The 17,848-nt window shown below is 31.6% G+C and overlaps 1 protein-coding gene across 1 annotated transcript in view; it reads right to left on the reverse strand.

The window, feature by feature from the left end:
* Positions 1-17,848, reverse strand: part of Mettl25 (methyltransferase like 25) — a 107,807-nt gene that overhangs the window by 35,487 nt on the left and 54,472 nt on the right. Inside the window, exons 6-8 of the mRNA XM_027920012.3 lie at positions 16,016-16,110; positions 12,718-12,747; positions 9,237-9,310 (exon numbers count right to left, since the gene is read on the reverse strand). Coding sequence (XP_027775813.2) covers positions 9,237-9,310; positions 12,718-12,747; positions 16,016-16,110 — 199 coding nt within the window. The remainder of the gene's footprint in view (positions 1-9,236; positions 9,311-12,717; positions 12,748-16,015; positions 16,111-17,848) is intronic.

The following is a 17,848-nucleotide window of genomic DNA, read 5'->3' on the forward strand; positions in this document are numbered from 1 at the left end:
TATTTTTTTTTGGTAAGGGAAAAGCAGAATAGTGGTCTCCTGAAGATATATATCTACATTTTAATTTATGGAACCTGTGAATATGTTATGTTACATGGCAAGAAGGAATTAAAGATGTAGATGGAATTAAGTCTGCTAATCTACTGAACTTCAAGTCAAGATGGATGATCCATGTGGCCCAAAGTAATCATAAGAATCCTTTAAAGTGGAAGAGGAAAGCAGAAGAGGAAGAGTCAGAAAAAGATGCTATGCTGCTGGCCTTGAAGATGAAGGAAGGAGCCATGAACCAAAGCATGAAGACTGCCTTTAAAGCTGTGAAAGGCAAGGGAATGTATTATTCTCTAAATTCTTCAAAAGAACTAGTGCTCTGCTGTCATCTTGAGTTTTAGCTCAGTGAAACCCATTTTGGACTCTGACCCTCAGAACTTCAAGTAATAAATCTGTGCTGTTTTCAGCTACTATGTTTGTGATAATTTGTAACACAACAATGGAAAATGATACATTGAATAAATTACTACTCTACTACTACTAATTTAACAATTCTGTTCTTCAAAGACAAACGAAAAAGATTTGTCCCTGAACTCCACTTGGTTCCTCTGCTCTAATTGGCAATCATCTAAATCACTATAGATCAAAAGTAAGTGCCGATATCTGGTGAAACAAGAATTTCCATATTTGTTTTTTTTTCTTCAGTAGATTCTTCAATTTATTTTATCCTTAGCTCTTCCAAATAAATTCTGAAACAACTTGTGTACACACACACACACACACAATACCCTTTTGGATGTTGACTAAATGCACTGTTGCAGTGCTCTAGAAAATACTAGGAGAGCTGACATCTTTATGACAGTCTTTCTACCCATAAACATGGTATATTTCTTCTTTTGTTAAGCAGTCATTTAATATTTTTACATTTTATTGTTTTCTTCATGCCTTTGGCAGGTTTATTACTAGATATATCATTTTTTAACTAAAATTCAAAGTGGTATTTAAAACTGTTTTTTAATGACAGCTTAAAAAGCAATAGCTTTTTGAATATTTCACCAAGCTTTTTTGTTTAACAATTTGTACATTATTTTAGATAGTCTATAGTCTATTTTAGATAGTCTATAGTACCATAACAGCAAAAAATAATCATGGTGTTTCTTCTTCCTTTCCAATGCTTATACTGTTACTTATTTTCCTAGTCTTACAATGTTGGCTAAGACTTCTAGCCTGATACTGGTTGTAAGCAACAGATATCTTTGCCTTTTTCCTGATATTGAGCTTTTAATGTTACTCCACATAGCATGGCATTTGATGCACACTTTAGGATACAAATTCATTTTTAAGCTAAACTGTTTGTCATTTACTAAAGAATTTTATTTTAAATTAGGGAAGAATATTAACTTTCTATTGGTTTCTGATTTTCGTTTCTTTTTGTCTTCATCTTCCCTGTTTCTTTTCAAATGTTTTAATGTTTGTTTTTTTCTTCATTTCTGTTTATTTCCATTTACCAATTTATAAGCTTATAACTATATTTCCCCCTCTCCAAGTTTTAACAAATAAAGTTGTATATGTTAATTGTGTACATGTTATTTTGAAATATGTAAACACCATGGAATGGCTCTACTGATCTAAGTAACATGCATTTCCTCACATACTTACCATTTTCTTTATGATTACACTTACAATCTACTCTATTTCGTTTTTTAAGAATATAATAAATTGTTATTAATTATAGTCTCCATGTTGTAGAATAGATCTCTTGAACTTATTATTCCTATCTAACTGAAACTATGTAAACTTGGGCAAGTTATCTTTCCCACTCCCTCTACCCTAATTGTTTTGAGCAACCTCTACATTGTTCTCCATGAAGTTTGTAATTTACATTTCCACCAGAGTTCCCCTTTTTCCACAAGCTCACCAGCATTTGTTATTTTTCTGTCTTTTTAACACTAGTTATTCTAGCAAAGGTGAGATGATGTCTCACTGTGGTTTCGATTTGCATTTCCTTGATGGTAGTGATTATTGAACATTTTTTTTTCATATATCATTGGTCATTTGTATGTCTTGTTTCAAGAAATGCCTAAGTAGGTCTTTAGTTCACTGAAAAATTGGGTTATTTGTGTTTTTGCTATTGAGTTTTATATAAATTCTGGTTAATAACTCCTAGACAGTGTATTGTTGGCAAATATTTTCTCTCATTCTGTATGTTATCTCTTACTGTTATTTCCTTTCTTAATAGAAACCTTTTAGTGTGATGTAATCCCATTTTGTCTATTTGTGCATTTGTTGCTGTGTATTTGGGGTTACATTTAAAAAACCACCACCCATGCCAATGTGATGGAGCTTTTCCTGTACATTTTCTTATGGCATTTTACAGTTTTAGGTCTTAAATATTTAAGTCTTTAATCCATTTTGAGTGGATTTTTTATATGGTCAGAGATATGGGTTTAATTTCATCCTCTGCATAAGGATATCCAGTTGTCCTGGCACCCTTCATTGAAGAGAATGTTCTTTCCCTATTGTGTGTTCTTGGTGCCTTTGTCAAAAATCAGTTGAGCATAAATGTATACATTTATTTCTGAGCACTAATTCCATTGGTGTATATGTTTATTTTTATGCCAATGCCATGTTGCTTTATTTACCAGAGCTATATAGCATATTTTGAATCTAGGTCATATAATGCCTCTAACTTTGTTGTTTTTGTTAAGGATTGCTTTGGCTGTTTTGTGAATTTAATGTTTATGTTTTCCTGCATTTCTGTTTTTCTTTTTTATTTACAAATTGGGAAGTTAGAAATTCTATATTTTAAAGTTATGCGACTATTATTAACACAAATCTCTTTAAGAGTTATCTTCACCATCATTTCTATGATGTATAAGACCATGTAAGATGCTCTGATTAATCCTTCCAAACATATGTACTTGTTTATAGTACTTAGCTATAATTTTCAAAGATTTCACCAATGAGCTAGTATCACTAGTTTTACTTATGTTCATAACTTAGTTTTACATATGCGTAATGCTTGCTTTGATGTTTGCCAATTTCTGTGCCCAACAATTCTTTTCTGAACTAGTCCTTCCATCTAAGTCCTATTTCCTGTATCCTCAAGTGTATTCATTTTGCAGGTCTGTTAAAGCTAACTCTCTCAAGCATTATTGAGATCTTAAAAAAATACACTTATTGAATATATAAATCTAAGATAAATTATCTCTAATCAGGATACTGATTACTTCATTCTATCTCTTCTGGTTTCTATTGTCACTATTAGAAAGCCAATATAATACTTACACCTTTGATATGATCTATTCCCCTGTTTTCCCTTCAGACTGCTTTTATCTTCTTTCTGTCTCTGATGATCTGATTTTTAAGTCCAGGGAGTTTAAATGTGAGGTTCTTTTTCTTTACTTTGTTTGGGATTGGTTGGAATTCTCTGGATCTCGAAATCGGTGTTTTCATCAAATTCTGAAAAATCTCTAGCTAGCTATTATCTTTTTAAATATTGTCTCTCAATTTTCTCTTCTTTTGTATCTCTAGTGACATTTATGTTGACCATTTTTACTATCTTATTTTCAATATTTCCACTTCATGATCTGTTTTATTGTGGATAACTTCTTTGTATGCACCTTCCAACTCATTAATTCTCTCTTCAACATTGTATACTGAGTTTTGGCTTTGATTCATTCTCAAATATATTTGGTCACTATTTTATATCAACATATTTTATTATATTTTCCCTTTATCTATCTATATGAACATAAAAAATTACATTTTTCTTACATATGCTAAAATGTGATTTTTATATCATATATTAGTGGATATCTGAATCTGTTGTTGGTTGTTTCCTGACTTATAGATTCTTTTTTCCAATAGTATTTTGAGGTCTTTCTTTTTAATATCATGTTGTTTGGAATTTTATCATGAGGTATACTTTGAAGGTATATTCCTCCATAGGTATTTGTGTCACTCTGTGCTACAGACTAAAGAACACTATTACTCTGAACCTTCTTGAAAAGAATTCTGCATTAATGTTATGATTTTGTTTTCCAAAAATCCTCATAATAAATGCTATGGTTATAAATTTTCAGGAAAGAGTTCTCCTCTATCCCCAAATCAGTATTAAGATAAGTTTATTACATTTTTTTGTATGTGTGTGTAAAAGCTTCCTTTTTAGTTCACCCTTAAATAAAGTTATAGCCTTTTGTTATTATATCTTCTTTGTAAGGGGATTTCTTGTTTAGAAAACTCATTTTGAGATAGCAGGATTTATGCCCTACCCCTATCTTTACCTTGGGCATCTGTGAAAATAAAAGTGAAATGCCATTAGGATTTAAGAGAGAACACTCTGGAGATTACAGGTTTCAGAGCTATCTTTTTTCCTTCTTCCTACCTCTGAATTCACTTGATTTTGGGTTTGAAGAATTCTTTTTTTTTTTTTCTTTTCAGCTCAGTAAAGCATTAAAATTTTATTATTTTATTCAGTAGTTTATTTGTAAGCATTTAAACCCACAATATTACTAGAAATAGAACTCTGGTTGATATTTTAGTTCAGAACTTTCCTTTTTAGCTAATCCTCAAGCCACAGTAGGTTAGTAGGTCCAAAATAACTACTATTATAGTTGATGCTGTGTAACTGCCTGATGATAATTATATAATTTGCAGTTATTTGATTTAATTCCCCTACAATTATGTCATGAACCTGTAGCATTTTCAAAGCATGAGGATAAAGGCAACAGGAACAAAACTTCCATATAAAATAAAAATTGAAAATCATGCTGAATATTATTTAGTGAACTAGAGAGCTCATTTTTAACAATCTGAACCCCCTCCTGCCCCTGCCCTGCCAAGGCTCTGGTTTTCTTTGCATACACCTTCTTAAGGACAGGCTCACTGCTGAAGTAAATCAGATGCCTAAGCCTGAGTACTAAATGATAATGTTGGTTAAACCATTAACTCTTGCACTGGGTTGGGTATCCCCTACATATCTCTTTCTAGGTGCTCTATTAGGTTTCTTTTTCTGTGTACTTATTGTCTACATTAACTACATTAAATCTCTTAACTTCTCTTGTAGTTTTTGTAACTTTCATTTGACAACATTATTTTCTGTTCAGAATATTCATCAATATATCCATCCAGTCAACTGGCATTAAAAAAGTGGACTTGACTACTGCAACTTAAAACAGTATAATACTATCTTTTAGAAAATATACCAAATAACCAAAATAGGAAATCTAGAAGATCCCAAATTAAAGTTATCATAGTCCTCCTTTCTAGCATATAGCCCTCAACTCCATTTTTTAACAGATTTCAAACTTTATAGGATTGTGCTAGATGTTTTTTTTTTTTTGTGACTATTTGATGAAACAGCTCCTTTGAGTCTACCGTGGTATGGAGCTATTTACACTTGAGCTCTGGGAATATTCTGACCAACATCACTTCTGTTTGTACTGTGGAAATATGTGTCTTTTTATAAGGCTTCTTGAGTTGAAAAATCATCCTCAACTTAATACTTTAAAAGAATGAAAATAATCCAACTATGGTATTTTGAGATAGGATCTTTGAGAAGTTATTAGGATAAGTTAAGGTCATTAGGGTAGAATCTCTTGCCTTGTGATATCCTGTACCACCTTAAAACACCATGGCGAAAAAGCCATCTCTAGATATGGCCCTTCAATCTTGGACACCAATTAGCCAACAAAACAAAACCAACCAAACAAACAAAAAACTTTGTTATAAATCACCCAACCTGTGGTATTGTTAGGGCCACAAAGAATGGACTAATATAGTTGACAACAGTAACTATTTTAAATCAAAATATGTTCTACTTTGTTCAAGAAAAAGTACTTAATCCCTTTAAATTTCCCAGTTATAATACTTATCCATCAATGATGAAGACCTGTCTCTGTCTAAGGTTCCTGTTTATTCTTCTTTTGGATTAAGTAAATCATTTCATTATATTTTATCTACTCAATTAGCTTGTTAGTTATATACTCTCTTACCATTTATTTGATATCAAAGATTTCAATATACATCGTCAACTTATAATAAAGTGACTATTTTTATATTCCCAAGAACAACTCAAGGCAATCGGAACATTTTAACTTTATTTACTTACCTCTGACTGATATGCTATTTTTATATATGATTTTGCTTTTATAGTTTTATATAGTCAATTTTCATTTAGATTTAGCCCCACTTATTTTTCCTATTATTTTATATTTTTTCCTGTATCTTCAAACTCAATCTGGGGTAATTTTCTTTGTGCCTTAATCCTTTAGTATTTCTTTTAGGTCTGCATGCTAGTTTGCATATTTGCTGTTTTTGTGTGTCTCAAAATGTCTTTACATCACCTACATTGTAGCTGACTTTCTTCTTGCATCTTGAAGACATCCTAACTTCTGGTTCCACTGTTTAACCTAAGAATTTAGTGGTCATTTTAACTGTATTCCTTTGAAGATATCTTGTCTTCCCCCTTTCCCTTTCTACCATCTCTGACTGCTTTAAGAATTTTCTCTTTGGTTTCATTTTTGGCAATCCTTTTTTTCTTTCATTTTATTTATTTTTGGTACTAGGGATTGAACTGAGGCTTAGCACCACTAAACTATATCCCTAGTCCTTTATATTTTTTAATTTTGAGACAGGGTCTTGGCTAAGTTGCTGTGGCTGCCCTTGGACTTGCCATTCTTCTGCCTCAGCCTCCCAAATTGCTGGGATTACAGGTGTGCCTCACTGTGCCTGACCTGTTTTCAGTAATCTTACTATTATATGTCTAGAAGTTGGTGGTTCTTGTATTTCTTCTTCTTTGTCATCGTCGTCTTCTATTATTATTATTATTTTTTTTGCCTTTGCCAAAGGGTTTACGTTCTTATTAAATCTGGGGATCGACATATTTTATTTCTTAAGATTGGAAAATTCCAAACATTTCTATTGCCCCATTTAATCTTCCTTCAGGATGTTTTGTTAGTGCCCACTTGTGTTTCTGGATTGCTAGCTTTTCCAGTTCCAATTCTGAACTATATAATCAAAAAGAAAACCCAAGAAATTTATCATGTTCTGAAATCCAGAGCCAGTCTTCCTTATTCTCTCCATCTTTCAGAGTCTTCTACTGTTTGTTGTATATAATGTGCAGGGTTTTAATTATACTTAGCAAGAAAACTGACAAGAAGTATATCCCTTTCATTTTCCCAGAGTGTAAGTCTCTCCATTATAGTTATTTTTCTTTGGATCTACTAGAGGCCTATTTCTATTAACTATATGGTTTACTTTAGATTCTGGCCATGTTGTCTTGTTTCATACCATGAATGGTTTAGATTAACTGCCAGATGCTGTAGGTAATAAACTGTTGTGATAATTTGAGGTCCAGATTTATATTATTTTTATCCAGAAAGAATATGCTTTTTGCAGAGAGCTAATGGAAGCAATAATCAGAAACACCATGATGGAAGCTTGAGATGATTTGAAGTGGGGCTTTAGTCCATCTTGGAAATGTTGTATATCTAACAATTCTTATGGTGTGACCCTTTTGAGACCTAACTCAATGTATGAGTGGTTTACTTGGCTTACTCTTGAGTCTTCATCCAGGTAGAACATAAACTTTAACTTCTGCCTCACTAGAACTGTCATTCTGTTGAAAGCTGGGCTCACTCTGTCTTGTCTGTTGACTGGCAGACAGCTGACTACTAATAAATTGGCAGATGCCTCCAGACATTTAAGATGAATGTTTAGGGTAGGAAAAAGAAACTTAATAGGATGCAATGTTACAGAAGATAGTGAGCAAGAAAGTTTAGAGAATAAACAATTATCAACATGGTCAAATGAGGCTGAAAGACAAATGAGGCTTTAGAATAAAATAAATCTTATAATACACACCATTTACTTTCTGTGTAGTAAAGGAAGGCAGGACTATGGAATGTTAGAAAGTCAGATTTTTAATTGAGAGAATGACTGAGAAAAGAATGGAGACAAATTTAAGAGGTCAACAAGAGACCATTATACAAATCAATGAATACATCTGAAGTTGTAAAAGAAGGCAGGGAATCAATATTTGTGTAGACACAAGTTTGCACAATTTTAGGAATACTTTTTCAACAAGGATGGCATCTTTGGGTGGGCTCAAGAAAGAAAACTTGTTTTCAGGAGAACATGAAGAATTCACATTTTTAGATACATCAAAGATTGGTAAATTTATAGAAAAAGGAATAGAGATTAAGATGATGATTTGGCCAGGAACAGTGAGTGGCCCATAACTATAATACCAGTGGCTCCAGAGGCTGAGACAAGAGGATTTCAAGCTCAAGGCCAGCCTCAGCAATTTAGCAAGGCCCTAAGCAATTTAGTGAGATCCTGCCTCAAAAAAGTTGGAGATGTAGCTCAGTGGTAAACTGCCCCGGGGTTAAATTCCCAGTACCAATCCCCAACCCCTACCCCAAATATAAAGATTTGGAAGTTATTTGCATAGAAATTATAGTTGATACCAATAGTTTATGTAGATATATGCACATACAAATTTCTATCAAGAGTTTTTTTCTTGCCAAGAGATAGCTAATTTAAACCCTTCAATATCTGCCAAATAGATTGTTTTTTGAGTACCTAAAAATCACCCTACTTGAATTTAAAGAAGAATCCTACTTTGCACCAAGTGACTACCACAATCCTAAAATTATAATTAGCAAAACAACATTCATGCAATTTGCCAAGATTACAAATATATGCCTGAATAAAGAAAATTTTAAACCAATATTATGAAAAAATTCAGCTACTTGCCTTTCTATATATCCAGTAAATTATTTGGAGAAAACAGACACACATACACACACACACCCCCAAAATATAACGCTGGGCTACTAGTGTATCAATAGAGATTAGAATGGCTATAATGGTTGCCTATGATTGAGATTTGTTCAAGTGAGTTAAGTGTTATGCTGTGCTGGTTGTGAAACATCTAAAAATAACTCCTACTCAAATATTCAATTAATTATTTACACATAATATTTTAATACTTCAAAAGTTCTAAAGTACACTTTAAATATATCACTTTAGCATTACAAAAACCTTTCAGGAAAAGAAAGAATTATTAGAATTCACACATTAAAAATGAGTTAACTAAGATAATGTGACTACATCTTCTTTACTTACATTAGCTCAAATTCATAGCTTTTATTTTTTACTAATAATTGACCCTTAAAAATTCACTTGAAGATTAAAAATAAATTCACTTATGAGTTATTCTTATTAAAATAAAATCCTCATACCATTTTGTGATGCCATAACAATCTTTAATAATATCCTGAAGAACAGCACGATAGAAGAGTGATTCAGTAGGCAGCTGAAAAAAAGGCAGACAAAAACCAGAAATCAAATTAATATTAGAGAGCTGGGACCATTGTGAATGTGAGAAACTTGACTTTGCTGTTAAACATAGAGGAAGACATTGTAATGTCTCCATTCTAACTCACAGTACTATCCTAAGATGATTTCTCACTATGAAACGAATTCTGCAAGAAAACAGAAGAAACCATAAGAGAAATAGTAGTAAATGACGAAGATAAGTCTTAATCAATGAAAAATAAGCTAGTAACCCAAATGGAGTTCTTATCACATACAAATGTACAAATACACTTTTAATACAAGCCAATCAGTTCTGAAGCCTATAGGAGTCAGAAAGGATATGTGTAAAAGAAGAAAGAATGGCTTTGACCTAAGATATTATGGACTAGGATTCACATACTGAGAAGATACTACCTATGTTAGGAAATATTAAAAATATGTCTGAAGACTGTAAGATCATAACTTTGGCTACTGCAGAGTCTTGGAAAGGTCAAAAAGAAACTGAGTTCTTGGCAAGACAGCTCTTCTGGGGTAATGAGAGATAGGTGCTGTCCCACCAGGATTCAGAGGATTTTGAAAAGAACAAAGGAGAAGCTGAAGAAGTCCTCAATAAAACCTAATAGCTTCAAAGACAGAGAAAGTAAAAAAAAGTACTGTAGTATTTCTTAGAGAAATAATACTTTGGTGCAAAACAGAGATGGTACTCCTGAATTAAGAAATTACAAAGGACACCAAAATCCCATCCATACCCCTACACATCTCTTGATACTGATAGTACAGAAATATCTAACACAAAACAATGTCAGCAATAATAATCTAGATTTCCTGAAAAGTTACTATTGGAAAAAGAAAAGAAAGAGAAAATGAACTAAAGAGGTCAACCATAATGAATGCTTTTGTGAAGTCAAATAAGGTCCAACTAAGTCAAATTATGTCCTAACTGTCCAACAACTGGCAAAGTTTCAGACTTCACTAATTTAAAAACTTTTCTTCCCTTGAAGTCTCTGACATACATTTCATTTTGATTTCTTAAGTCCAGACATATTTTCCATTTGACATTTTCTCATCTTGAGAAATATACTGTTACAGTTCCAAAGTCTTACTTTATGATCTATCCCTTATTTCTCTGAACATCACTTTTCTCACAAAAATGCTGAAATCCCTTTTCATACATTAACACTTAATCTGGAAATATTCAATTGAAATTCAAGGTATTTTGCTAAAAATACTATTGCATGAACTAAAATATTCTTTGTATATAAACTGCTTAAAAAATTCTTAACTTCATGTTTGATTATCTATAATACACGAGAACTTCAATTTTATATGAAATGCCTAAAAATGATTAAAATGTCTTTATCATGCCTTTGAGAAAAATCATATAAATGATATCAACATAATTTATAAAAAATGTACATATTTTTATGAAAAACAAAGTGTAGAATGACAGCAACAAAAGATTAAGACATGTATTTTAAGCAAAAGAACAGACATAAATGGAATGCACAGAGAAATGCAAACAGGATAGGAAAAAATCATCATTCCCAAGTTACCCTGAGTATATAAAGGGCTTTACAGCTGTTTCCTAAGAGAAAAAGAAGAGAGTTATGTAGTGCCTTCAAATGAACATTCCTAGAATAACTAGGACTGTCCATCCTGGTAAATACAGAGTGGGGTGAGTGGGAAAGAAGTCAACATCTCCTAAACAGTCTGACTATTCCAGAAAAAAGCTGCATGTAGTTCAGAGTTTATGTTCTTTCCCTCACAAGTGATAAATAAATGTACTTAACATTTTTAATGCATTTTAAATATGGGAGGAAACAAAAAGTGTACACCCTTAAAGCATATGTATCAGACATGCATTTTACAGATCTAGTGGAAAAGGCACTGAGCTAGAAATTAGGGCTCTGTAATTAATTAAGGATGCTAGAACACAATTAAAATGCTGCTATATAGCAAGTCTGCATAGAAGTTTGGCACAATAACCAATTCATCCGATTGGCTGGAAGCATGAGCAAACACTTGGAAAATTAAAAACACCACACCATTGGAGCATTATGATGATAATCCCTAGGGAACCACTAAGGTGATATGTAGTACAGTAGTTAAGAGCATGAAATCCAGAGAGAGAGATTGATTCAAATCTCAGCATTAACTACTTTACAGTTTTTTCATGTGTATCCTGGGATAATAATAGTATGTATTTCATAATTCTACGTATTTATTACCTATAGATGAGAAGAACTTTGAGCAGTACTTTGGTAAGCTCTATGTTAGATTTAACTGTTATTTTCATGATTAAAATGATTACTGATCACAACAAGTGTAGACATTTTTACTTTGCACTTACTATGTACTAGCCATTGTTTTACACTTTTCACATGCTTCATTATTTACTTGAAATGACAATATTATGAGCAAACTATTACTGGTATTAGTGTCACTTCTCCTATTTTACAGATAAAGAAATTATGATGTGTCCAAGGTCATTAAACCAGTTAGTGATGATGATTGGATGCAAAACAGCAGTCTAAGACTAAAACCCACACTCTTAATAAATTCTAAAACTTGATAAAAAATGATGACTTCACAAAGACCAGTTTTTATCACATTTTAGATAGGCACATTAATATATTAAAAAACAACAATTGCAACATCATACACAATATTTGTCAATGTTCTTTGCCTAGGGTGAGCATATAATAAATGACACTTGTTATTGCTATTATTATTTTAAAACTATTATTAATTTAAAAAGTATAAATTGACATTATTAATGTTTATTGAAAACAAGCAAAAAAGAGATTTCTAAAATTAGGCCCAATAAAAATAATTTTGTGATAAGCTTAAAAGAAACTCTTAAAATAGTCCTAATATGTTTCATGAATACAAGGTAGAACAATGCAATCATGTGAATATTTGAGTGAGAGAGTAAACTTTTGTTTATACCTGCAAAACCATTTGGCTGTTGCAACTAATGACTGAGTGAATGAAAAAAAGTTATCAACCAAATGATATTTTTGTTTTGGATTACAGATAAAGTATACACTGAATGTTATACCTTGTTTATCTTTGCTTGAACTAAGGCTATAAATACCTGGTCAGTTGGCAACATTATGTCTCCAGAAATATTTATAGGCCATATAATTTAATATGAAGAAATCAGAGGTTAGTATAGAGAACAATGGGGCAATCTTCCTAAAAGTTCAATTTAGTTTTTGAAAGTTCACATGTAAAGCAAATGTATAGAAATGTATAGATTTGAATACTCTGTGGTAATACCAGGAGGTGATATTTATGAAAATCCATCCAGTTTTAAGTTCATCAGCAGGTCAAGTATGAAGAGAGCTCAAGAGAAAAACTACAGTGTTCATAAGTTGAATTTAAGTAAACATTCTCACTTACCCCTTGGCCAAGTGCAACCCGCTCCAATGCCTTTAAGGAAAAAAAACAAGACAAAGACTTTTGATATATTTAGTCTTACTTTATAAGATTTATAAAAGCATAAGATTTATAAAGTTATAAACACACTGTATAAGGTTTTGTAAAAGTGATAAAAATGTAAGTCAACACAATTAAAATCGTTAATATTAAAAATGTTAACTAGTATACTTATATAATTTAATACTAATTAATTTATAATGGGTATGTGTCATATACATAAACACATATATGCTCCAATTATACATCTTGAATTTCAGAAGGAACTAGAAAATAGAAAAAAAATGAAACAAAGTGGTCTTGACTCATGTTTAGTGTAATTAACAATCAACTAAATCCAAAGCTGGTAGTATGTATATATAGAGAAACACAGACATATTTACATATTTTAACATATTTCTTATAATTTTTAAAAAATATTTTCTTATTTGTCAATGGACTTTATTCATTTATATGTGGTACTGAGAATTGAGCCCAGTGCCTCACACATGCTAAGCAAGTGCTCTACCAGTGAGCCACAACCCCAGCCCTCATAATTTTTAATGATTGTATAATTTTATCTTTTAGAAAACAAAAATGAACACATTATAGTGGATAGCTTATTTTAGAAAAGTATTTTTATTTTTAGTCTGCATATATACATATAATCAAGAGTCAGAAGAGAAAGTACTGTAACATATTTTTACAATTTTATACATATTGGATTATATTTATAGTTGATCTAAAGCAATTTTACAAAATGTTCCTCACATTTCTAATAAATACTCATAATTCAATACTTGAAACTCACATGAAGGACACCCTCATTGAATATTTAGAGCCAAACAGAAAGTTATGAAGACAGCAGATTTTTATTAGATAATTTTCCCAAGAAGTTAAACAGCAACTGGCTCAGAATAGATTTATTACTGAAGATACAATGAGTTTTCATTTATGGCACTAGTTGTGGTAATTTTAAGATTAAATCTTTGTTATGGAATTTTCTAAAGGCCAAAGAAACAGAAGAATTTTCAAAAAGAAACTATTTAGTGTCAATAAAATTAAAATACAATGGAGAGGGCTGAGGATGTGGCTCAAGCGGTAGCGCACTCGCCTGGCATGCGTGCGGCCCGGGTTCGATCAGCACCACATGCAAACAAAGATGTTGTGTCCTCCGAGAACTGAAAAATAAATATTAAAAAATTCTCTCTTTCTCTCTTTAAAAAAAATACAATGGAGAACAACTTGGTACTGATGAGCTTATTTTATAAATACAAATGATAAATTTTGGCTACATAATTAGAAGATAATCAGATAGGTAATAAGAAGTTTCTAGTAAACATTAATATTGTTCTTGGGCAATCAGCAGAAGTAATAAAGAAAATATACCAAGTGTTCCTTTCATACTAATCTAAAATATTTTTGCAGTTTTACTAGGCTTAATAAATGATGACGAGGTTGTTCTAATTGAATTAAAATTTTATTTCTGGCTAGGAACTTTATTTATAAATGTTCCTACAAAGGCACCTTTTTAATAACCCTTAAATATTTGAATATTTTTTGAAAAGGTCATTTATATAGGAAACATGTACCCAAAGAAACATTCCTTAAACTTTCCCAAATTACTATGGAATTAAAAAAAAAAAAAAGTAGTAGTCAAGGTGAGCAAGGGTTGTAATGGAATTGAATTCTGTCAAAAAGTGACAGTGGTCAGGAGAACTTAAGAGCATCATGGTCTGCAAATTCTATATGTATGGGATTTATTCTTTAAAATTTCTTTCTTTAGTTCTTTGAATGTTTATTTCTATAAAATTATTCCTGTTCTTTGTAGTTGTAGATGGACAGCATGCCTTTATTTGATTTGATTATTTTTTATGTGGTGCTGAGGATTGAATGCAGTACTTTACACATGCTAGGCAACAGCTCTGCACTGAGCTACAGCTACAGCCCTTGATGTCTGTTTTCCAATGTGGGACTTTCCTTAAGACATCTAGTGATTTTTGATGGTTTATTTTGTTCATTATAATGGGGATACCATAAACCTGATTAATACATTGTGCTTACATGTGAGGACTAGATTGTGGGCCTCTCCATAAAGGACTAGATTTATACTGTTTCACTGTAAAATACCTGATGCCAGTATCTTCAAGTATTTGGTCTTAAGATAGTCATACTTCCTAAAAAAGCCTATTTCAGTATTTTCCTGTAGAGTATAAATAAGCCTGGCTGTCAGCATTCTAGGAACTATGTCATTCCAAGATGACCTGTTATCTAATATCTAAGATTCTGAACAAGTATCATTTAAACCTAAAATAAAGAAATAAGATAATTTTCCAGAAAAGTATTTCTGGTAGGGTTACATAGGAAAATAATTATTAGAATGTAAATAGAATTCTAAGATAATTCTAGGATATATAACCTAGAAGATTGGTATATTATTTCTTATGTTGCTAAGTAACCATCATAGAGACAATGGGCCTTAAAAGAATTATCCTATGGCTAGTCACTAAAACAGATTATCTAATCAACTATACTTAATGTAAAAATTTATTGTATAAATTTAAGGTATGCGATATAATGTTCTGACAAACACACATATATATTGAAATGATTATTGCAGAAAAGTAATATAACATACCCAACTCAGTTACCATTGAAACCTTACTCTTAGAAAAACCTTACTTAAGAAATTTTCTGTATATAATACAATAATATTAATATTATAGTCCTCATGTTATTTAGATCTCTAGATTTAGTCATCCCATATAACTGTGATATTTTAAATTTCTGATGACAAAAAATATCCACTTACACCATTTAAATGGTTCCTGTATAAAACAACATTGCATCCTGAAGAAAGACCACATGTGTTATAGTATTCTATATCTAAGTATGCTAGTCTAATCAAGCAAAATAGTTTTTATTTAACTACATAGTTATTTCATGTCCCAGGTACAGTAATATTTTTCCCATTCCATAAAAATTTAGAAGACCAAAAGACTTTTGTAAACAAACATGAAGACACTAAATGGCTAAGCATAAAGTACTGAATTGATTCTGTGTTTAAGACTTGGTATTTGGTACATTTCACATAATAATTATATGTAAACATGTTATGACAATGCATGAAGAACAAATAATTTTCTCATAATTTATAATATATAAAAGCATTAATGTTGATGGTCTAGAAACTTCAGAATTTAATTCATGATATTAGCTAAAAATAATAAATTTTACAGCATATGGGTAAACTTCTTATTCTAGGAAAAAAACACAAACATACCAAACAGGCTGACATTCTGGCATTACGACCACAGCACCACCTCTCTTCCTTTAAATAATGGCACATTGGAAATCCCCACTTTTCTTGAATACATTCTGCAGATGGGGGAAAAATATGGATACTTACATAAAATTCTTCCTCTTTTAGTTAAAGTAAATAAATCTATTAAGAAAACAAATCATTCACTGAGAAAGTCAAATAGCAGTTAAACATGGAAGTGGTGATGTTTAACAGTTCATTCCAGTTTGTTAACTGGAAGCACATTAATGTTATGAAAATGGTATTTGCTCAAAAACAGCTGCTTTGTGTTTAAGCTCCAGGTCCAATACCAACCAATTTGACAAAAATATTTCTGTAAGATTTAGTGCAAGAATTTAAAATGCAAATTTGGTGTAACTGTTGGAGATTACTCATGAAATACTGGACATTTATTGTAATCTGATTTTGACATTTGTCAATTTATTTAGGATAATATGAATTCATTCATAAAAATACTGAAGCATGATTTTTTTTTTTTGCTACTATGATCACTTTGCAGAAAAGCACATGTTCTTGCTTAATCACATATTGAACACCCCAATTCGGAATTATTACACATTCAACTTGCTCATGTTCAAATCCCTCATTTAGAACTATCAGTTCCCCAGGATCTTTAAAAAGGAAAAAAAAAAAAAGACCAATATCTTAAAGCGACCAATTTCTTAAAGCCTGGAAAATAGATTTGAATTTCATAAAAACTATGACAATTAAAAGAAAATTGGGACAAACATAAATATAAATTACTATTAGCTGGGTCAAATGGTGGTTCCATTCCCAGCTTTCCCAGGAATCTCCATACTGATTTCCAGATTGGCCGCACCAGTTTGCAGTCCCACCAGCAATGTACAAGAGTACCCTTTTCCCCACATCCTCTCCAGCACTTGTTGTTGTTTGACTTCATAGTGGCTGCCAATCTTACTGGAGTGAGATGGTATCTTAGGGTGGTTTTGATTTGCATTTCTCTGACTGCTAGAGATGGTGAGCATTTTTTCATGTACTTGTTGATTGATTGTATGTCCTCCTCTGAGAAGTGTCTGTTCAGGTCTTTGGCCCATTTGTTGATTGGGTTATTTGTTTTCTTATTGTTTAATTTTTTGAGTTCTTTGTATACTCTGGATATTAGGGCTCTATCTGAAGTGTGAGGAGTAAAAATTTGTTCCCATGATGTAGGCTCCCTATTTACCTCTTTTATTGTTTCTCTTGCTGAGAGAAAACTTACTATTAGGTTAAAAAATAAAATAGAACTAAATTTGAAAACAAGGAAACTCTTTAAAAGAAAGTGTAGTTGAGGTAGAGTTCACTAAATAAACTTCTTCACTATGAAAGATCAAATGAGTTTTGATTAAAAGAAAGTTTAAAGTCATTTCATTCATTTATATTATGGGCTGGGGATTGAACTCAGGGCCCTGTACATGCTACCCAAGTGTTCTACCTCTGAACTACATCCCCATTCCCAAAGTTTAAATTTCATGCAGTTCAGATATCTGTGAAAGCAGTTTTTTCAGGTATTAAATTAGAATTCATAATAGCCTCTACTGTTAATCATTTGAAAATTGGACACCCCCCAGAATATAAATATTAAGCACACCACTATTTATATAGAACTTAATATTGTGAGACACTCTTATAAATACTTTAAATGTATTAACTTCTATAGTCCCTGAAGCAATTCTATAAATTAGAGACACAATTATTTTCATGTTTCAGATAGGGAAACTCAGCACAAGCAAGTTAAGAAAACTGCCTAATTTACACATCTAGCACAGGACAGACAGACCTAAAATTTAAATCTGG

This window comes from Marmota flaviventris, chromosome 3 (genome assembly GCF_047511675.1).
Source record: "Marmota flaviventris isolate mMarFla1 chromosome 3, mMarFla1.hap1, whole genome shotgun sequence".
Classification (NCBI taxonomy): domain Eukaryota; kingdom Metazoa; phylum Chordata; class Mammalia; order Rodentia; family Sciuridae; genus Marmota; species Marmota flaviventris.